Here is a 21,345-nt window from a genome sequence, read left to right as displayed (position 1 = left end):
TCACGTACTCTGTATAGACTCGTCACTCCAGAGAAGGGACAGTATGGGAGAGGCCAGGGAGGAATGGGGCCTCGAGACACGGCTTGGTCGGAGATTGTGAAGAATTTGAAGGGTGCTACTACTAAGTTATTGTTTGCTTTACCCTAGGTACCTGCTAGGAAATTATGATTACCTAGAGTATGATTATAATTACTATGTATATGGTACCTAAGGTCGAGGATTGACATGTCCCGTTACATAGTGTTGGGTCGGCACACCCGGATCAAGTGGAAATCTCGGATACCTGATTCAAGATTGTACTCGGTAGCGCGCGCGTACCTGAATGCAGAATTATTCGCGTCCCAATCCAAATAATAATCCGAATTAGAATAATTATTACACGAACCTGCACAGATTCCACTGGCACATTCTCTATCTCGTGCGTTGTTCTGGTGAGGTATCCAAGGGTTACATAAGTACCCCTTTGAAGTGTGACATGGAACAGGGACAAGTTAGTTCCTTGGAATATACCGAAAATAGTACCGCGGGATTTCAGGGAGTTCCATAAATAATTCGGATCCCGTTTAAGATCTTCGATTATTGGAAGTGGAGGGAGAGAAAATTCTCCATAATACCGGGGAGGCAGGAAATTGTCTCGGTGGTCAGGCGTCCGACTTTGTATTATTCAGGTATTATTAGTAGAAACTAGAAAGAAATCCCGCCCCTGTCTCACACGACGCAGAATGAGTGGCTGCTTTGTCTCCTGAGTCTGGAGAGGCTGACCACCCTTGGACCCGTGGTTTATTTCTACCGGAATCCGCCCGTTTGAACTTGGGTAAGGTGTACCAGAGTAGGAAATGGAGAATAACTAGAAATAAAAAGAGAAAATGTAATTTACATCCATGGATAGTACGTAGGTACTACGGTACTACTGTGTCTAGGTAGGTAGGCTAGGTACCTGTTACGGAGGGAATACCATATGTGCCTAATTCAGTTAGCGCTCTCGCCCCCCAGAGGAACCAGTAAGAGTCGAGCAAAAGGATGCCTCAGGGTTTTTCCCCAGTCAGTCCTTTTTCATTCTCTCTATCTCACTTGGTCTTTTCCCTCTCTTTCTCCCTCTCTCCCTCTCTCTCTTTTCTCCTCTCACTGTCGTTTCCTCGATATCAACCCATTTTTTCCTTCTAATTACTTTCTCCCCCGTTTTTCATCACGGTACGGAGTAGTGGTCACTCGTTCATCCCCTCCTGCTCTCCCCTGACAACCGTACTGGAAATAATCCCCCGCCCTCGTCCCGAAGATTACTCCTGAGCTGTCACGAGTTGGGCATCCCGTCAGCCTCAGGTTCACACCAGATTCTTTCGCCTTGACCACTTCTATTATCCTGGCTCTGGAAGCCTCGATCGCTCCATATTCAGACCAGGATTCGTAGCCTTTCACGAGCCCATCATGCGTCTTTCAGGCCTTTCGTTCTTACTCTACTCTCTATCCCTCGTGGCTGTCGCCATGGGCCAAAGCAGAGCCGTCTCCGACGCCCTGAGCGACTTGACCGACTCTACCAGCTCTGCGACTTCTGTTTCCACAACGGACAGTCAGTCCTCGACCACCACGTCGACTATTACTAGCACAACGAGCACTGCGGAGCCGACAACTACCACTACCACGGCTGCTAGCACCACCAGCTCCAGCACGAGCAGCTCCTCCTCTTCTTCAGAAGAAGAATCTACTACTTCTACTACCACCACCACTGTGCCCTCTACAACCTCAGAGTCGTCGACCACGACGACATCGTCGCATTCGACTGCTTCGGAACCCACCAGCACCTCCAGTACTAGCACCAAGTCCACCGCGACTGCATTCGTCACGACCATCACAAGCACCGAGATTATCAGTGGCACACCGGTCCCCACCACTTTTACCAGCACTCACACCGATGCAAGCGCCACCGAGTCTCCTGGCCTGAGCGGCGCTGATGGCTCCAGCGACTCTGGCCTGTCGGATTCCCAGAAGAGAATCATTATTGGTGTCGTGGTCGGCGTCGGTGGTGCTATCTTGCTTGGTGCCATCGGTGTGGTCGCGTGGAGACTTCAGGCCCGCAAGCGCAATGCTCGTGATAACGACGATGTTGCCGATCTCATGAGTGGCACTGCTGTGGGTTCTGGTGCCCGAGAGAAGGCACCTAACCCCAGCGGTGGCACCCCCTTCAGGACCACTCTGGATCAATATCACAACCCTGGGCCAGTCAATGCTGCTTCGAACTTTTAATCTGAGTTGTTCATGTCTAACCCAAGGGCGACAGACGGTCGACCCCTATGCGTTCTAAGAAAATACTCACAAATTCCCTGCTTCCGTCGTCCTTTTCGTCGGTGAGTAGGGAAGAGCAGATGACATCTCGGTAGAAAGATACTACTTTTCAAATTTGTAAAGTTTGTACGATTATCACGCAGTTATTGGCGCTTTGGGGCGAGGAATCATTCGATCTATTTTTTTTTTCCTTTTCTTTCCTACTTCGTTTCTACTTTCGGCTTGCTATTTCAGCAAGCATTCTACACCCCAGTCGCGTTTCTCTTATAGACCCCCTGTCATTCCTTTTTCAAGACCACACTCCTTTAGCGATTTTGTTTTAGCATTCATGGTTGGTTCGCCAATCTTCGATTCCCCCGCTCGACGCACAGCCTTTTCTGAGATATTGTGAGCTATGTATTTTCTGTTTCTTTTCTTCTATTCTCACGGCCAGGAGTGGCACTCTGGCCTTATAACTGCAGCCGGAAAAGCATATCTTATTCATTTGATCATATGTACGTATTTAATCGACAGAAATACTTCAGCACCGCACTTTTCTTCCTTTGTTTCACCATCTAGTTAGCTGCTAGCGGGGATGATTCATAATCATCAAATTGTCTGACGTGGGATCATCCCACCCGTGATAATTATAACAACACCCACCCCAACCCCTGTCTGTAATTCCACAGCCCACGGCTAACGTGTTACCACGTTGCCGCCATCAAGCGCCTAAGCAAAAGTAGCAAGACAGACATAGCAGGGATTCCAACAAGCAAGACCAAGTGTGTGTCCTTTATCCCCCGCTCTTGAGCCCAGTCAGGCGCGGAAGAAATCCCCAAGCACAATATGGAATAGCCATAGCGCCGCCGGAGGTTGATTAACACGAACTACACCCATGCTATTCATCCAGTCAAGTCTGGCGACCCGTGAGCTTATGCAACCCGTCAAGTTCTTGAGTTTCTGTTTCTCTTGAAAGTTTGGGGAAGGCTAGCTTGACTGCCAATCATTTCCTTCTACTACTTCTACAACGACCGCTACGACGGAATCAGGACCGACCGCGCAGACGACAATCGCGTATGATTCGGAATACGAGCTTGTTTGTGATCTGTGATGCATAGCAAGCACGTGGAATGACAGTCTGAATGTACCCAGGTATATAGATGAGAGTGGAGTAAAGGTGCCTTGCAGCCTCAGGAATGCGATATGTCTTGTTTTGGTTTAGCCTCCCGTGACCCCGCGTCATCCCTGCATCGTTCAAGACGCGACTCGCGATTCTGTCGCCATCAAGATTGTCCAGCCACTTCAACTGCGATGTACGGAGTATCATCACTTTAAGACCCTGATGTACTTGACGACTATCTAAAGGATTTATGTGCCTATCTCTTGATTGAACTCTACTCCACGCGTCACCTCATCAAAAAAAAAAAGAAAAAAGAACTTGCCGCATCCATCAAATCCTCCCTCAACTTCACCACACAACACTCTTCAATCACCACCATGTTCGCTGCGCTGCCTCCAATGCAGCAATTCCGCCCTCTGTCCAATGCATCCCCTTGGACACCAGCACGCCCATCCCCGCTGTCCCCCCGCAGACTCCCCGCCTATTCCACAGAACCAAACACCCACGCTTCATCACCTCCACCCCTACAACCACAACCACAACCACAGCCACTCTTCACATTCTACACCGAACCACCACCCACCAATAGCGCAGGGGGCGCACCTCCAACCGACCATCAAACTCTTTCCTCGCGCTCCAAAACCTCATCCACCTACGAACAGCGGTACAGAGATACCATCTCGCACCGTTTCGTCGCGCAGTCTCAGTCTCAGTCCCAGTCCCAGTCCCAGTCCCCCCGAACACGCCCTCGTACTAACCCGTCCTCCTCGCCCTCCGCCCGAACCGCGCGCCGCAACGCGTTCCTCTCCCGCATAAAGCAGGACCGCGAGGCCGGCCGGTTCGAGCCCCGCGGCGAGCACCTGATGTTCATGGAGAATCTCGCGGAGCAGAGGAAGTGGATCGAGTCTATGCGGCGCCGGGCGGAAATCGAGGCGATCGGAGTGCATGAGGCTGAATCTGAATCTGAATCTGAATCTGAATTCGAATCTGAGCGAGGAGAAGGAACAGTAGAAGAAGGATTTGGTGAGTTTCCTTTTCCTTTTCCTTTTTCTTTTCTTTTTTTTTTTTTTTTTTTTTTGGCGAGTATCTAACAAGGTCTTAGATGAAGAGGAAATCCAAGCCCTACACGAGTATCTCGAACAAGAACGTGCCCTGGAAATGGAGTTCCCGGATCCCGGGGTCTCACCAGGCCAGGCAAGCTCGTCATTTAGCGATGACGAGTACGATGATATCTTTATGGATTTGGCGGACCACAGTCCGCCCAGCCAGAATATGGATATGGATATGTCTCTTTAAGGTGCTGTTTTTGGTAGGTAGGTAGGAGGGGCGTGTTTCGGGGAGTGGATTTTTTTTCCTGTTGCCTGCCTGCGTGCATAAAATACTGGTTGTTCGTTTGTTCGTTCTGCTCTTGGTCGCTGGCGGTCATGGCAGTGTTTGAAAATCCACGGAGATTACTTTCTCGATCGATGCTTCTACTAGGTGGTAGGAAAAAGAAGCTTTCACTTTCACTTTCACTTTTCGGGTATTATTAGGTGGATGGCTGGGTATCACGCTGTATGATAGGATAGGATAGGATAGGGATATATATGTATGTACAAAGTCGTGTCGGGAAGAAGTATAAGGAAAGGATTTCAATACAATCTTTAAGCAGTCTTTTGATAAACCGCCCTAAATCGTGTTCAAGTAACAGTGCTATATGTAGGAGGTCGGTAGGTATTACCGTGTACGTGGTGGTGGTGGTGGTTATTGCTGCGGGCAGTCGGGGACACCACCTTTGTTCAAATCATCCATCCAGGGATTAGCGACGAGTTCGTCGGGCGGGTTTCCAGCTGCTTGCATCTGCATTCCGAATATCAAGATCATCAGTATGGGTTGATTTTGCTTAATTCTACCGAAGAAACAAGAGGGAAAAAAAAAAAAAAAACATACCGCTTGCATCTTCTCCCAAACGTACTCTCTACATTTCGCATCCTCGTCCGTATAACCCTTCTCCTCGAACTTGGCCACAATCTGTCGGACGAGGATCGCCTGGGCCTCGTACCTCGCCATATCCGCCTCGGACACGTTGCCCTTGCCCTTGTTTTCTTGGATCCAAGGACCGAACTTTGTGTCTAGCTCCTTCATCGGCTCGTACAGCATGTCCTTATTCGAGAGCTGCTCCATCATCCCCATAAACATCTTGGTGAGGTCCCCTTCGTCGTCTCCGGCGGCGCCGTCCGTGCCGGCTTCGAGGGCCTTGAGCAGTTGCGCGATCAAGTCATCGGCGTTGTCCTCCTCTGCGGCGGCGGTGGCTTTGTCCCCTGATTCTTTCATCCGGTTGATGGTTCGCTGGATGGCATCATTGAAGGAGTCCGGGGGTGGCGCGCCAGCGCCAGCGCCAGCTGCAGACTTCGGCGTAGATGTAGATTCGGATTCGGATTCGGTGCTCGTTGTCGCTGCAGCGCCCGAATCACCGCCATTCGCGGCCGCCTCTTCGGCCATCACATCGGCCAGAAGCTGCTTGAGAAAATCCCCCGGCGGGATCCCGCTCTCCTCGAGCTGTTTCGTGAATGCGTCTGCGCCCTGGTGGATTCCGTTCTCGAAGCCCTCGTTGTCTGCTCTGCCGGATTGCTGCGCGGCCTGGCTCATCATGTTGGCCATGTCTTTTTCAAGCTGGCTCATGAAGGCGATTTCGTCCATTTCATCCGCGCTGCCTGCGGCGACTGGTGGGAGTGAGGACGAGGAGGAGGTGGTGGTGGTGGTGGTGGTGGTGGCGCCGGCGGCCGGTTTGGGTTTGAAGTCATCGAGGACGTCGTCCAACTCATCAAAGTCTGATTCATCGTCGTCTTTGTTTTCGGGGGTTGGTTGGTGTGGAGCTGGCGTTGTAGAAACTGGAGTCTGTTCTTTTTCCTGCTTGTTTTCTTCGGTCCCTGGGACACTGGGTTGAGACTGAGTCTGCTCTGCCGTTAACGCGGGCGATGTTGAAGATGCCATGATCTGTGACAGCCGAGAGAGAGAGAGAGAGGCCGAATCACGGAATCACTAATTGTAGATGCAAGGGCTGGGTCTCGCGGGTAAGAATAGTAAGAGAGAGACACAGAGAGAGAGAGAAGAAAAGGTTGCTGCTATTGGGACGGACAAGATAGGACTAAATTCATGTGAAGGCGGAGAATTGAATGTTGAATAAGCAACAAATCTAGACAGACTGACAGAGAGAGTGGAGGAACCGACAAGCCGCGGTTGTTATTGTTGTTGGACATTTTGCTTCCTCAAGATATCAAGTTGGTAGGTAGTTAACTCTCGTTAGATGAAATCATCCAGAATGAATCATGAATCATGACTGAATGAGAATTGTAGGTTAATGGATGAATGAAACTACTAATTACCTTACAACCCCGATGCTCCATAGTTACCTTGGTTACCTTGATTCTCTTTTCTGATTCTGATTCTTCCAGGTTATTAAGATGATATGATTCTGTTCATCAACAGACATCAGACCATCAGGATCCCTCTCCGGTATAGGAGGTTTCACATCGGAGCTCTCCTACGCTCTCCTTCTCCCCAGACGGAGCTCGCCGATCATACTATCCTGTCCGTCCGAATCCCAAATATGCTGGAACTTGCAAAAAGGAAACAAGAGAAAGGGATTCATTTGCATTATTTTTCTTCTTTTTCATCCTGGGTGGTTTTTCTGGTATTCCTTTTTTTTGGTGAAGCTGTGATTGTCAGAAGACTCAGATTTCCATCCTCATTGTCTTGACGCTTGAGTGTACTAAATCAGTCACCCGAGAACCAGGCCAGGTGGAACAGGCTCATCGCTCAAGAAGGAAATTTAGTCGATGCTCGAATAGGCTTGTATTTCCGAACTTCTTCTTCTTCTTCTTCTTCTTCTTCTTCTTCTTCTTCTTTTTCTTCTGGTACAGAGTGGAATCCAATATTACCCTCCACAAAGTACAGTTAGTATATCGTGTAGGTGTAACTAGAAAAAAAGAATCTCTGAAGCTGCCAACTTCTCCGCGGATATATTCCTTTCGATCGCCCTGTTGGCTCAAGCCTCAAGCTCCAGGAGACAACCCGGTTCAAGTTAACCGGATGGGGCGCACCTCGATGGTTTGCAGGTCACACCTCTGTAACCCTGTCTCGTCTCATCTCATCTCATCCTGGGTTCGGAGGCTGGCACGAGAATACCTCCTCGGATTCCTGGAACGAATGGGAATGAATAGAACGGGTTGACCCCCCCTTCCATTCTCTTCATGCACTCCGGTATGTAGATATGGATATGGCATGTTCTAGGGAGAAAATATGGAGTAGTTTCCAAAGGCCAACCCACGGTGGCTCTAATAACCTCTCCACCTGTTGTCTGTATGGGGAAACAGATGGCGTCGCCGCGTCGGCGACTCGGCGGCGACGGACGGGCCACCAGAGGCCTCAACGGACGAGTAACGAGCGACGCCTCCCGCCTTCCTGGCCTTTTAAGGCGGATCTTGGGTTAGGGTTGACTTTGTGTAGCCTGTTAACCTCGAGGACGCAGAAGGGAATTGTGGATCTAGGTGCCGTGCCCGAGAAGAAAAGAGAGAAAAAAACCCCCCCCCCTTCACTCAAGACTTTTCTCCGGTCAGCAACATATAATAGGATCAGTTTCTCGTCTGTTTGTACTGGGTATGGTTAGTACGTAGTATCATGAAGAATGGGTGGTTGAGGTAAAGAGATGGTAAGAAGAATAGCAGAATACTTCGCTAGGTACTCGAGAGTCAATACAAAGCCAATATTATGAACAAGAAAGAAGAAGAATAATAAACGGGAAAGAAATTGTTTCCAGAAAGATCCCCAGTTTTAATTAAGTTGGATGCAAGCAGTTCCTAACTCTCTCTCTCTCTCTCTCTCTCTCTAAAAAAATTGGAAGTTTGGAATTCTCCACGAGAAGAACTTTGAATTTTTTTTTTTTTCTGCCTTTTTTTTTTTCTTCCTTTTTTTCTTCCTTTTTTTTCTTTTCCTTTTTTCTTTTCCTTTTTATTCCTTTATTAAAATCCTGTTCTTCTTAGTAAATAATTTTACCTCACAACTTCCCCCCTCGACCACTTCCTCGCCCTTTCTTCTCATTCTCCAACTGACTCTGCTTCTTCTCCTCTGTTTCCTTTATGTCACTATCTCTCGCTGCCTCGTCTACCCCTCGCACGTCCCTCTCTGCCGCCCAGCCGCGCGTTTCTTGCGTCTGATTTCTTCCTTTAACCCCGCCGGGGGGAAATTCCTTTTCTTGTGTTGCCTGGCTATTATTCGTCCAGAGAACATCATCAGCATCATCATCGTGGTGGTTGGCACTTTGGACTAGCTCTCTCCCTCTCTCTCTTCTTCTTTCTTTCTTTCTTTCCTTATTCCCCCCCCCCCCCCCCCTCCTGCTTTCTGTTTACAAATCCTTCTCATCATTCAACCCCAGCTAGGTCTGGGGGGTGTTTCCATCTCATCGGCAAAGGGGGGATAAACGGGCAAATTAAAGAAGACTACTTGTGGGTGGGTGTGTGTGTGTGTGTGAGAGAGAGAGAGAGAGAGGGGTAGCTGGAATAATATCTTCCCCCTCTCTAGACTATTCCCCCTTCATTAGACTCAAATGGTCTCTATGGTCGAGACCTCCCATCCAACTCAAAATGATATGGCCATGGACCCGGTCGTCCCCAAAACAGAACCTCTGCTCGAAGGCTCGATCAGCTCCGCAGTGTCCACGCCTGATCCTGAAGGTGAGGTCTTGACACCGGATGTCGCTCAAACACAGAAACGAAAAGGTGGAAGAAAACCTGTACGTAAGATCGATCCTGCCCTCCCCATCCCTACCTTGCTCTTTATATGTTTTTTTTTATAAAGGGTTTATCTTTATCTTTATCTTTTACTTTTACTTTTTATATTATATTTATTCATTCTCATTTCTTATTTGCTACCCTTATCTTTTGTGGTTGTTATTTTTATTTTCCCTCCCCCCCCTTTGTTCAATCCGGGGCCCCGCATCGTATCGTGTTTATCATTTATCATTCCTATTGATCATCCTTATCGTCCTGTCATATTCCTGCATATCGCCCTGGAGCTTTTCGCTATCTTGTGCTTTATCTGATCCCGGATCTTGTCCAAGAAAAAAGAAAAAAGAAAAAAAGAAAAAAGAAAAAAAAAACTGACTTTGGCCAGATCTATGCTACCTCTGAGGAACGTAAGCAGCGCAACCGACAGGCCCAGGCCGCTTTTCGGGAACGTCGTACAGAGTATATCCGTCAACTCGAGTCGACCATCAAGCACAATGAAGAGACCCTGCAGACCCTGCAGCAGAACCATCGCACAGCCGCGGACGAATGCTTAATGTTGCGTTACAAGAACTCCCTCCTCGAACGCATCCTCCTGGAAAAAGGTTAGCCACCCGACTCATTGGCGATATCCCGAGAATATAGAGACTGACTTATTCCCAGGGATTGATGTTCAAGCGGAATTGCGACTCAAGGCTGCAACTCCTAGTGCGGGTCCCGGAAAGCCGAGCCCCATGTCGGCAAAGACGCCCTCGTTGCAGCAAGCGGCCGTTAACCGAAACTCGGCCCAACGACACCCCAGCGGTCTTGCCCCGAAAGAACCCTTCAGTCTTTCTCAGTCGCGGGATGGATATGGGATGCCGTCACCGCAGTTTCAAGCTACCCCGCCTTCCCATGTCTCGTCGCCATCTCATGCGAAGTCCCCTGGCTATGGGTTCCAAACGACATTCTCATCGACCACCGTCGATCCCCAGGCACAACATGCACGCTCCCAGATGCTTTCCCACTCGAGAAATATCAGCCAATCCTCTCCGCCGGTGAGCATTGGCCAACCCGAACCCACCGAGCCGAAGTCGAGTGGCCTAGGACCTCGAGGAGGCCCCCGGGGACCGTCCGCATATTACCCGTCTCCTTTCCAAAAACATTATGACCAGCTCGGTAAATCTTCCTTGTATCTGTGGGTTCGCTGTGGATGGAAAATCTAACCTGATTTCTTAGAGCAAGAATATGACGCGCAGGTGGATATGATTGACGAAGAACACGACTCTTCTGTGTCGGCGTCCCCCTTTGTTCCCGGTTTCAATGCGAATGCGCCCGTCCCAGGCGCCTCGCATCCCATGACGACTCACGGCATAACCGCCTACCACTCTCACTCTGGAGAAGGACCTAATGGCGCCTACGGCACCACCAGTTCCCTTCTCGGAAACTACGAACCCATGCTGGATGCAGATCCATTTGGACTGAGTGCCAGCATGCACTTCCAAACTCCCTTTAGCTACGAGCAAAATAATTCACGTCAATGATTAGCGACTGATTATCCCATCAACGGCGAGATTTGTCCCTTATTCTACATGTTTTTTTTTTCTTCCTTCTTGTCTGCCGCGGACAGGCATGTTTCTTACCAAATTTTCATTTTGTGGGTGCCCAACACTGGCAGACAAAAAGTTGAATCTTTGAGCATTAGCCGGCGTTAGGTGGTTGATACCATTTGTTTTCTGTTGACTACGTAGGTGTCCTTGGCTGCTGTTCATCCAAAAAAAAAAAAAAAAAAAAAAAAAAAAAGGGTAAAAAAGGTAAAAAAGGTAAAAAAGGGATCACAAAGATCTGATGGAGTATTAGGAGACCAGAAAAGAAGACGGGAAACCCACAGTTATGTACATTTCAAGTTGAAGATCATTGATGTATAGCATGCTTTACAAGACTCCTGCACGGCTGCCGAGCAGTTGGGGGAAGAAACTCTCGACTCTTCTGAGTATATATTCTGGCGGATATTAATTACTGAGATGGATGTGATTGTATACTTATTTGATAAATGTATTTCATTCTCTTTTCTCTGTCTCTGGTAGGTACATCGGGATCGAAGTGTACCCTAGGGAACCCTAAGGGGAGGTGGTGATGTAGAGATGAAGATCCGGTGACGCCAATACCCTAAGCCCTAGAAGGTTCCAACCAATCAGAAGCCGCAGCGGCAGATTCGCTTAGCAGCAATGCGAACCTTACCCGATTCGTCCGCTACAACCACAAACGTTGCCTCCAAACCTCCGTCGCCCCTTCTCTCATCAATCTCCATCCTCATCCCCAAAAAAGGAGACGTCAGATACCGACACCCTCGTCGAGGTTTTCTGCCTGCGTTGTCTCCCTCCTGAGCCCTCGCCGCCCCGAATCGAATTGCTGCGATAACAGAGAGCCTTCCCCCGGAAGGCCCCTCATACAACCAGGCGTCATGGCGGACGTCCGGTCCAAGGTATGTGTGGCCAGCGGGGGGGATTCCTCGACTCGTGTTCTTTTGTCTTTCTTGTCTTTCAGCTCTACTGGAGATGGAAAGCAAGACGGAGAGAGAGAGAGAGAGAGAGAGAGAGAAAACGATCAAAAGAAGATCTCCACGAGTCAATGGATAACATCAAATGCTAACGAGTTGTTTTTTTTTTTTTTTTTTTGTGTTTATAGAACCTCTACGAGCTTCTTGGTAATTCTCACCTTGCCCATCATATCGCTTATGACCCTGATTACCTCGTTCTTTCCGACGCTTGGTACCCATTTTTTATGTTTCAATATCAATTCTAACCTGGACCTTCTTTCCCCCCCGCAATAGGCAATGATCCCGAATTCGACCCCAACAGAGAACCCGAGCCTCCCACAAAAGCCCTAGATAAGCCAGTTCCTCGACATGGCAAGCGCGATGCCCCTAAGGAGGCTCCCGTCCGTACTGCCGAGTCTGCCCCTCGCCGTGGTGGACGTTTCACTGGCAACGAGGCCGGTATGTAGTCTCCCTCTGTTGATTTTAATATATATATATATATGTGTGTGTGTGCGTGTCTGGCGTGGCATCCAGCTGATCCCGATTCCTTTGTTCTTTAGCTTTCCGCGACCGTAACGCCGGCAGCCGCACCAACCGTGAAAAGCCCACCGAGGAGGGCAAGGAGCCCAGCCGACGATTCGACCGTGGTGGTCGTCCCCCTCGCCATGACCGCCAATCCCGCACTGGCCAGACGTAAGCCTTATTCTTTTTTTTTTTCCCCCGGAAAACTAATAGCATCGATGAGTTTATCACAGCTAACCTATCTGGTGTGTAAAGTGATACCCGCAAACAGGTGAACCAGGGCTGGGGTAACCAGAGCGGCGACAAGACCTGGGATGATGAGAAGGCCGGCGACAAGATTGCCCAGACTGACGAGAATGAGCCCCAGACGCCTGCTGAGGAGGAGCCTAAGGAGCCCGCCGACAAGTCCAAGTCCTTTGCCGACTACATGGCCGAGAAGGCTGCCCAGGAGGACCTGAGCGCCAAGCCTGTCCGTTCCGCCAACGAGGGTGCCAAGGTCGACAAGAAGTGGGCTGCTGCTAAGGAGCTGAAGCGTGGAGAGGAGCAGGATGCCTACATTAAGGGCAAGGATGATAAGTCCAAGCGTGAGAGACAGCGCAAGGAGAAGAACTTCGTCGATGTCGACATGCGCTTCGTCGAGGCCCCCCGCACTGGCGGCAATGCTCCTCGTGGTGGCCGTGGCCGTGGTGGTCGTGGCGCTGGCGCTGGCCGTGGCGGCCGTGGTGCTGGTCCCCGTACCGACCGCCCCGCTCCCGTCACCGTCGACGAGAAGAACTTCCCCACTCTTGGTGGCAAATAAATGAATCTTTCATCATCTTTCCCCCCCCCCCGGCAACTTTTCTGAAGGAGTATGTCTTGTGTCAATTACATGATGGAGAGGAATACGCTGGAGGGGCGGGGGGAGGGTTTGGAAGAATGCGAGAAGGATTTATACGCAAAGCGCATGCAGGGCAATATTCATCCTTCCGCCGAAAGTCTGCGTGAACCAAGTGTGGGAATGGCGAGAGTAAGAACGATACAATTCATTCGATCCTCGCGTTTAGGTTTCTTTGTTTCGAACCCAAAAAAAAAAAGATGCGGCTCCTCCCCATGTAATTTGATTTGAATGTCAAAAATAGGAAAGTGAGAATTCAAAACAGAACAGACCTTGTAATTGCGTAGGTTTTCATGTAGGGCCTTTGTTCGTTTCGTCATCTGCTTCTGTATTACAGTCTGAAGACTTGTGTAGCATTCATCGGTCAAAGAATACATTATACGGTATCCATTCATATGATTCGGTCCTTGAGGATCAATACCTGTCCAATAATAGTGCTTTTCTGTTGTATATTTCTCGATATAGTGCAGTCCCTCGGTATCTTCAGACTTCTAGCAGGGCCCGCTAGGAACTAAATGCTTTAGTGTACGGAGTGCGGAGTACTTATTATTTAAATAGTGCCGTGGAGATGCTGTCCGCACATACATACATGCATACTTATATACATACGTACATACGTAGTTATAGATCCAGATATATATATATATATATATATATATCCAACGAGTCAGCCACACATCTAACCAAACAAGATACAATACGAGACAGCCAGAGCCACCGTTACAAGTCATCACCCCTAGAACCGTACGTAGCCAGAGCCAGAGCCAGACCCAAAGCCAGACTCATGCTTGTTACCATTCACATCGACTAGGTTCTCAACCTCGATCATGCATCTCATCCAAAAACGCGAGCCCCTCCATGGCGCTGCCATTACAAGCCCGCTGCAAGGCCAAAAAAGCAAAGTGGCCACCAATCACAGGGCGGGCAAAGAAATTCGGACCGGGGAAGCCGCCGCTGCCTTCCGTGTTATGGAGATCCGTAAAGGGGAGGTCTGTGTTGGTCTCGTTGACCCATTTGGCGACGGACTCGAGGATCTCGGCGCGCACAGACTCGCTGGCCACGGCGACGGCGAAGAACTCCCAGTCTGTTTTCGTGTAGAGATGGCGGCTGTCTAGGGGGAGGCCGTATTTTTGACGGACGTTGTGGTACCAGGCAGATTGCTTGGTGTAGATGTGATGAGGGACGAAGCCTGGGCTGGAGGTGGGCGCGGATGGACTGGGTGGCTTGAGCGGCTGTTGTTGGTCGTAGTCTTGGTAAGTGGATGATGGGTCGAGGCTAGTGCCTTCGAGGTGGAAGCAGAGTTGCGCATCGGCATAGAGGTTGTAGATAGTTGTCCAGGATCCGTACCAGTCATAGGCGAGTTTGGCGTGCGATCCGTCTCGCGACATGCCGAGCTCTTCCCACTTGGCGATGTAGGTGTCGGAGATGTTCTTGAAATCATGTATTAGCCGGTCAAATGGTTCAGCTATCGAAGAAGAAGAAGAAGAAGAAGAAGAAGAAGAAGAAGAGTTACCTTATAGTATGAGACGTCATCGTGGTATCCACCTACTTCAGCCAGCTTGCTCATAGCCTTGATGCCGATGATGCCTTTTAGGGCTAGATTCGTCTGGAGCGCGAGCCAGCCAGCGAAATCATCCGTAGAGACTAGGCGGATATTAGTGAGATTGCTAAGATTGCATAAAGAGCGACTTACGTTGGTTAGCAGGTTCTAGAGAGAACTCTACCAGATAGCCAGTCCACTGGGTCCAAAGGTTGTAACTACGCTGAATCCATTTTTGTGCCTGGCTCCGTCCCAGCGCACCGCCTCCCCACTTTCCATCTTGCTTGTCGATTCCAGAAAGAACCTGGAACTCGTTCAGGGGGAAATACCCTGCAGTTTCGCCAGACATTGGAGTCGTGGATTCGCCCTGAGCAGACCAAATAGAAGATGCAGCAGAATCCTTATCGTAGAGCAACGAGTCTACCACCGCTAGACCCATGATGAGGATGTTCCCACACTCCTCCACGGGCATGTACTCGTCATTTCCATCTGGATGGCCAGTGGCGTTGGGGAAGTGGGTTCCCAGATCGTGCATGGCGTACGTGTTAGGGTATTGTCCGCTCAGCATATGTTCTATCAGAGGTTCTAGGAGATATGCCAGCCAGCGCGGGTTGGTGTACAGGAAGAAGGGGAATGATGGGAAGATGACATCGATGGTTTGGAAGTTTCCGTCGGAGGAGATCTCTTTCAGGAACAAGATTGGGTCGTCTGGGGTGCCAGAAAAGGTTGTCGCACCCATAACTTGCCGTGCAGAGAGCGCAACAATATCGACATAATCCTGAGCGCCGGATTGGTAGGCATCGTGGGCTAGCTGGGTCGAATAATCAGAGGCCAGGCGTGCGGCATTGGTGAAATCCTTATAATGGAAGGTGAGCAAAGACTCGACATTTCCAAACCAGGCCTTCCAGAGAGGTCGCATCAGAGTGAGACCACGGGATGAGGCGAACTGGGCGACTGGATCCTGGATCAGGGCAATGGTGAAGGTTACACTGCCGCTGACTGGTCCTGATTTACGAGAGGGCACGAAGGACTTGGAGAAGGCAAAGACTGGTTCCCGATCCCTGATCGCACGAAAGGTGGCATCGTTGACATTTGTCAAGGAGCCTTTCGCCGCAAACGCCCGTCTCACTAACGGGGCCGGCCCCGATTGGTATTGAACATCCTAGTTTATCATTAGCAACAGGGGGTGGGCGGTTGGGGAGTTAGTGGAACACGCACCGCCGGTGCAGTGAAGTGAATAGTGCCCCATTCGGCTCGATCTCGGATCTCAGACAGTAATAACTGTGACTGTCTTTGGAGCCGCCATCTTTGGAGCGTCGGCTTGTTGCCAGAGCCTAGCCCGTTGTCGTACTGCCAGGTGATTTGGCTTGCTGGGTCTGCGCTGACCCAACGACCGTTGATATCCATGTAGACATTGACCGTAACATCGCTTTGAACATAGATTGTGATATAGGAAGCGGGAATCGACTGCCGCAGAGTCGATGTTGGGGTGATCGGGGACAGAAAGGAAACGGTTATGTCGACAGGAGACGAGGGTGATGAGGTGTTTAAGTCAATCCGGTAGGTCAGGTTAGTCGTCGATGCATCGTAATGAGCCCCAAGATACGTAGGAAATTTGAAGTTTGATGATCTATGTCCTCGTTAGAGCTGAAAACCGAGGGAACCGATTCAATACGCATACTCCGATAGGGCTTCATGGGGCTTCCCTAAAAGAGGGTAAACGGCATCGGTGCTGGGGACCTGGGCCATCAACGAAAGACCAAGTTCCTCCCCTGTATAGAACATGGGCCATTTGGACCATGGAACATCTCTCGCATTGCCGAGCCAGGTGCTAAGGTAGGGATTCCTCACAATCAAGGGCAGAACAGGTGGAGTGAGGGTGGAGGCAGTGCCCACGGCAGCCTGGACGGCGGCTGCCAGCACTGCGAACGACGGTCGCATATCGGTGCGAGGAAGAGAGAGTGATTGTGAGCAACTATCTGACTGGTAGCAAGGGTATTGGGGGGGGGGGGGGGAGGGGAGATGGTAGATAGTAACCAAGCAGTATAACCAAGACAAGATGAGAAGAGGAAGATGGACACCCTAATTATGATGACGATAATGATGATGATGATGCAATGAATCAATCCGGATTCTTCCTCACATGAACAATAGAAAGGGATCTACTACGATTCAAGAGAGAGAGAATGAAGCAAGAAGAGGGATTAAAGGATGGAATGCAGGAAGAAAATGGATGAAATGCGGGGAAAGCTCCTGTTGCTTTTTTGGGATCCAATGAGGTTGTTTTTGTACAGTTGTATAGATACCTACCTATAGCACTTGGGTAGTTCCTCGGTTGTGGTTTTAATATTGAAGAATCTATGTTCTTCTCTTCTTGTTCTTCATATTTAAATCCACATAAGAAGATACAAGTCTCTCATCTCTACCTAGGTACGAATTGTTACGCATTCAAGGTCCCTAGGTAGGGAATAGACAGACAGCGTTATGAAAACCACAGGAAAACGAAAGACTTGATTTAAGTACATTAGTCCTTGACAGACTTCCTGTATGTCTCTGCATATATTAAAGAAAAAAGAAAGAAAAAAAAAACCCCCCATTCAAACTGTTCACGAGTGGCTCAGAATGTCCCCAGAATACTCCGTACCGACGCGTCAATGTCAACTCAGCAGCCATAACAAACCTGTGGCAGTGAAAGCAAAACCCAGAGGAATTGAATTTCATTTAATTATCCCTGGCGGCTCTGGATGTTCTCATTTTCGATCCAGATCAGTCAGTGTCTTAGATCCAGCAAAGAAGGGCGGACGGAGGCTTGACGCGTGGGACACACGCTATATACCAATATCGGGTGGGTTCCGGTATGCCCTCAAAAAGTCCCTCCAGACATACACCTACCTTCCTCCATCCGACACCTGGATTCAATATTCCCCCATTGATCTCCCCTCCAGGAATTGCAAAGAAATTCTCATACAATGCCTCTACCCGATTTTCACCCCACCTCCGTCAAAGACGGCCGGCGAATTCTGAGTGAAAAGAGTGCCAACGCGTGTCTGTCGCCTGTATCTTCCCCCATCAAACGGACTCTCAACGACTCCTCCTCTCCCAAAAAGCTCCTTCCTTCACCCTTATTCACTGCCCACAAACGTCCCTTTCATCAGGTGGATGATGAGAACTCCACGACTGGCGGATCTCTGCCTGTCCAGCAGACTGCTAGGTTACCAGGCACATCTTCTCTGCAGCATGCGCGTTTGGGAGTGGCTCAGGAGAAAAACGTGAGTTTTCTTGTCATTAAAGAAGAAGCGAGACTATTTTTTTCTTCTATCCTTATTTTCCCTCTCTTTTTCTTCATCCCCCTCTCCCCCCCCCCCCCTGTTGAGTTCGTTCGTGACCTGCTAATACCGAACTCGATATAGCCCAACGCGATGGACACGGCCGAACAAACAGAACAGCAGAATACACTGAACACACACCAACCCCCAATCGAAGCCCAGATCTCATCCCAAGCACAAATACAAGCGTCTCCCTCCGCACCAGAAGAACCAACCAACCAGCCACGCTCCGTCCCCGAGGACCCCCAAACACGCAAGCTCTTCATCCAAGAAGTACACATCACCCCACACCCCAAATACCAAACCCATGTCTAACAACTATTGAATAATAATAATAATAAAAAAAAAAAAACAGAAAGCAACCCTCCTACGAAGCAGAATCCAAAACGCCATGCGACACGTCCGCGACCCGCAATTCGACCGCAGGGTATCCGAGCTCGAAGCGTATAGTCGGAAATACCCAAGACTATCAGGGTATACTTTATCCCAGAAGCAACAACAACAACAGCAACAGCAACAAACCCCCGTAATAACGCACACCGAAGAAGAAGAAGAAGAAGAAGAAGAAGAAGAGCAAGAAGATAACGATGACAACGACGAAGCACATGATACCCTACTGACACCACGTCAACCTCCAACCATTACTCCGGCCCAGAACCAGAGCCAAGCAGAGGACCCAGAAGAAGACCAAGAAGAAGACCAAGAAGACCCGTTAAAAACCCCCACGCAGAAATCCCACCGAAGAAACAATACGGAATCCAGCACGCATGCGTATATCGCGCTGGCGGGATCGCCCATGCAATTGAGTAGTCCGCCCAGCGCTGCGGTTCCGGAGACGGGGCAGCGCGGCGACGCCGTTGATGGGTTGCTGAAGTTGATGAATACGGCGGAGAAAGGGAGGGGTTCGGAGTGGATGATTTGACATGCATGTACCCAACAAAATACATGTCTTGTCTGTCTATTCGGGTCAGGTGTATACGGAGGGTACCGATACTAGTAGCATGCTGAATGAGTGCATTTCTATCTAGGTGTTTGGTTGGTGTTTGGTTGGTTGATTAGGGGTTGTACATGTGTTGTGTGGGGTGCTGTTATTTGTTATGTGTTGAGAATTGGGGCAACACGGAGGAGGGTATACCTAACTAAGCCCAGCCAGGAATATAAACAGAAACAGAAACAAGAGAGAGAATCCACGATACCATGCATGTTAAATTGGAATGAATGCTCTTGAACCCTGTCTAAGATTCCATGGAAAAGCGCTCTGTGATTTATATTTATATATCCAAGTAAAATAGACAAGATTCGCCCACTACCGGACTTTCTTCAACTTGTTCCTCTTTCGTCCGATCACATCCCTTCCCTCGTCGATCTGCACCATTGCCTCGCGCTTCGCCGCCCCGACCTCCTTCAGCAAGGACCCCTTCGCAACCCTCGACTCAACCCTCACGCCGTCTTCGGCCCACTCTTCCATCTTGCGGCCCACGCGGTCCTCAATCGCGAGGACAAGCTGCACATCACGCTGTCCCACAAGCGTCACTGCCTCGCCGCTTCTCCCGGCACGCGCCGTACGTCCAACGCGGTGGACGTAGTCGTCTGGGTTCCTGGGCACGTCGAAGTTGACGACAAGACTAACAGAGGGGATATCGAGACCACGCGAGGCCACGTCCGTGGCGACGAGGAGCCGGGCCGCAGAGGCGCGGAAACGAGCGAGGTTCGAGTTGCGTTCCGATTGGGGGAGGAGACTGTGGAGGGATGTGACGCGGTGGTCGAGGCCGCGGAGCATGCGCTCGAGCAGATCGGCGGTTTTGGTGTGGTTGCAGAAGATAATAGCTGGTTTTGTGGCATTGGCGTCGGTGGAGAGTAAAACGTGGAGGAAGGCTTCGCGGTGGGTGAGAGGCACTTGGAGGTAGGTTTGTTTGAGGGTCGGGGGGATGGTGTCGGTGCTTTCGGAGGAGATTTCGGTGACGAAGATGGGTGGTTTGTTTTCTGGCCGGGGCATGGCCTTCAAGGCGCGTACCTCGGGGGTGACTGTTGCGGTGAAGAGGAGGGTTTGGCGGTCCTTGGAGGGCGGAAGGGTGGAGATACAGGTTTCGACGTCTGGGAGCATGCTGCCTGGTCCCGAGGCGAGCAGACGATCTGCTTCGTCGAGGATGACCATGCGGACACGCTTCAGGCCCGCGATGGTGTCGGCGCCGGAGGTGGTAATGTGGTCTGCAAGACGACCGGGGGTGGCTACGACGACGTGAGGACGTTTCGAGAGCTCCAGGGCTTGCGAGCGCATGTCGGTTCCGCCGGTGATGAGGATAGGTTTCATGCCTTGCGGCGCGGAGATTGCCTTGATTTGCTCATAGATCTGCAGCGCAAGTTCTCTACATTATTATATATAATCAGCACTTGCCATTCTTTTTTTGGGTCCCGGAGTTTTCGCTTTTTTTGCTTTCGAAATAAAAAAAAAAAAAAAAAAAAGAGGAAGAGGAAGAGGAAGAGGAAGAAGAAATAAAGACATACCGTGTAGGCGTTAGAACTACTGCAAAAATCCCAAACGGATCCTCTGCCCATTTCTGCAGCATAGGCACGGCAAACGCAATCGTCTTTCCCGAACCAGTCCTACTCCCTCCAATACAATCCCTTCCCTTCAGAATCTCCGGGATACAAGCCTTCTGAATCGCAGTCGGTTTGCGAACCGCCATCGTCGTCAAAGACCCGATCAACCAGGGCGCCACACTGAGCGCTTTAAACGAAGACTCCGCATCCTGTAACCCAATCTCCAGAGCATCCTTGATCAGAACCGGGTTGTCATTCTCTTCGACGCGAGCAGCATTATTTGGTTGCTTTTTCTTGATTCGCGAGAGAGAAGGGAGGGGTGCTGCAGGGACGTACGAGTCCTCCTCCTCGTCAGCGGACGCCTCTGAGAGACGTCTTCTCTTTGGGGCACGGGTCTGCAATTCGGTCTGGTCTACCTCGACCCCCCCACTGGAGGCATCAGAGGATACAGAAGATTCCCTTGATAGGGACTCTGGACGAGAGGAACGTGCCATATCGCTGCACTGATTGTTAAGAAGGTTTTTTTTTTTTTTTTTTTTTTTTTTTTTTGAAATTCTTCGAAATTCTTGCGGCAGAAAAAAAGTTGACCGCAGAGGGCGGTAGAGTTACACGTGACACCGCTTATCTGTCGATTGGACTATCCCTAATTAGGAACTACACTCGATTATGTAACTCGGCGATTCACCCCAGAGTCGCTGCAACTGCAACTGCTGCAACCTAAGCAGACACACGACTTCTTAAATCCGGTGGATTTTTACTATGTTCCACTAGAGGATTATAATCGAAAATAATTATGGGCCGTGCTTTGGGAAAGGTGTAAGGCGGGAATATGTATTTATTCGAACTCTCCGAATTCCGCGGTCACGGGAACATGGCCGCATAA

The 21,345-nt window shown here is 49.9% G+C and overlaps 8 protein-coding genes across 8 annotated transcripts; 5 read left to right on the top strand and 3 right to left on the bottom strand.

Annotated features, from left to right (window-relative positions):
* Positions 1-1,425: 1,425 nt before the first annotated feature.
* Positions 1,426-2,241, top strand: midA (putative cell wall protein; the record flags this gene model as incomplete). The annotated part of the gene is made up of 1 exon (XM_040895887.1): positions 1,426-2,241. One exon carries the CDS (start codon positions 1,426-1,428, stop codon positions 2,239-2,241), a length of 816 nt encoding a protein of 271 aa, XP_040753130.1.
* A 1,515-nt stretch (positions 2,242-3,756) lies between these two features.
* Positions 3,757-4,675, top strand: P175DRAFT_0492364 (uncharacterized protein; the record flags this gene model as incomplete). The annotated part of the gene is made up of 2 exons (XM_040895886.1): positions 3,757-4,402; positions 4,482-4,675. The coding sequence occupies 2 exons, from the start codon at positions 3,757-3,759 to the stop codon at positions 4,673-4,675; spliced, it is 840 nt and encodes a 279-aa protein (XP_040753129.1).
* Positions 4,676-5,122: 447 nt separating this feature from the next.
* pex19 (putative peroxisomal membrane protein receptor Pex19) lies at positions 5,123-6,352 on the bottom strand (the record flags this gene model as incomplete). The annotated part of the gene is made up of 2 exons (XM_040893636.1): positions 5,123-5,218; positions 5,309-6,352. The coding sequence occupies 2 exons, from the start codon at positions 6,350-6,352 to the stop codon at positions 5,123-5,125; spliced, it is 1,140 nt and encodes a 379-aa protein (XP_040753128.1).
* Positions 6,353-8,732: 2,380 nt separating this feature from the next.
* P175DRAFT_0500614 (bZIP transcription factor) lies at positions 8,733-10,920 on the top strand. The gene is made up of 4 exons (XM_040896992.1): positions 8,733-9,149; positions 9,530-9,746; positions 9,805-10,299; positions 10,360-10,920. The coding sequence occupies exons 1-4, from the start codon at positions 8,964-8,966 to the stop codon at positions 10,662-10,664; spliced, it is 1,203 nt and encodes a 400-aa protein (XP_040753127.1). The 5' UTR covers positions 8,733-8,963; the 3' UTR covers positions 10,665-10,920.
* Positions 10,921-11,440: 520 nt separating this feature from the next.
* stm1 (putative telomere and ribosome associated protein Stm1) lies at positions 11,441-13,299 on the top strand. Its single transcript, XM_040896991.1, has 5 exons — positions 11,441-11,605; positions 11,809-11,827; positions 11,954-12,118; positions 12,220-12,352; positions 12,437-13,299. Exons 1-5 carry the CDS (start codon positions 11,585-11,587, stop codon positions 12,978-12,980), a joined length of 882 nt encoding a protein of 293 aa, XP_040753126.1. The 5' UTR covers positions 11,441-11,584; the 3' UTR covers positions 12,981-13,299.
* Positions 13,300-13,616: 317 nt separating this feature from the next.
* Positions 13,617-16,546, bottom strand: P175DRAFT_0522951 (putative glutaminase). The gene is made up of 5 exons (XM_040899288.1): positions 16,277-16,546; positions 15,814-16,225; positions 14,749-15,757; positions 14,569-14,699; positions 13,617-14,485 (listed from the first exon to the last, which is right to left on the bottom strand). Exons 1-5 carry the CDS (start codon positions 16,534-16,536, stop codon positions 13,871-13,873), a joined length of 2,427 nt encoding a protein of 808 aa, XP_040753125.1. The 5' UTR covers positions 16,537-16,546; the 3' UTR covers positions 13,617-13,870.
* Positions 16,547-17,457: 911 nt separating this feature from the next.
* P175DRAFT_0556684 (uncharacterized protein) lies at positions 17,458-19,170 on the top strand. Its single transcript, XM_040900711.1, has 3 exons — positions 17,458-17,864; positions 18,006-18,194; positions 18,277-19,170. The coding sequence occupies exons 1-3, from the start codon at positions 17,565-17,567 to the stop codon at positions 18,841-18,843; spliced, it is 1,056 nt and encodes a 351-aa protein (XP_040753124.1). The 5' UTR covers positions 17,458-17,564; the 3' UTR covers positions 18,844-19,170.
* Positions 19,171-19,227: 57 nt separating this feature from the next.
* dbp8 (ATP-dependent RNA helicase DBP8) lies at positions 19,228-20,956 on the bottom strand (the record flags this gene model as incomplete). The annotated part of the gene is made up of 2 exons (XM_040899856.1): positions 19,228-20,287; positions 20,427-20,956. The coding sequence occupies 2 exons, from the start codon at positions 20,954-20,956 to the stop codon at positions 19,228-19,230; spliced, it is 1,590 nt and encodes a 529-aa protein (XP_040753123.1).
* Positions 20,957-21,345: the final 389 nt, after the last annotated feature.

Source organism: Aspergillus ochraceoroseus (genome assembly GCF_002846915.1).
Source record: "Aspergillus ochraceoroseus IBT 24754 chromosome Unknown P175scaffold_3, whole genome shotgun sequence".
Lineage (NCBI taxonomy): Eukaryota > Fungi > Ascomycota > Eurotiomycetes > Eurotiales > Aspergillaceae > Aspergillus > Aspergillus ochraceoroseus.
Note: the sequence above shows the minus strand (reverse complement) of the source record. Positions and strands in the feature narration are given on the sequence as shown.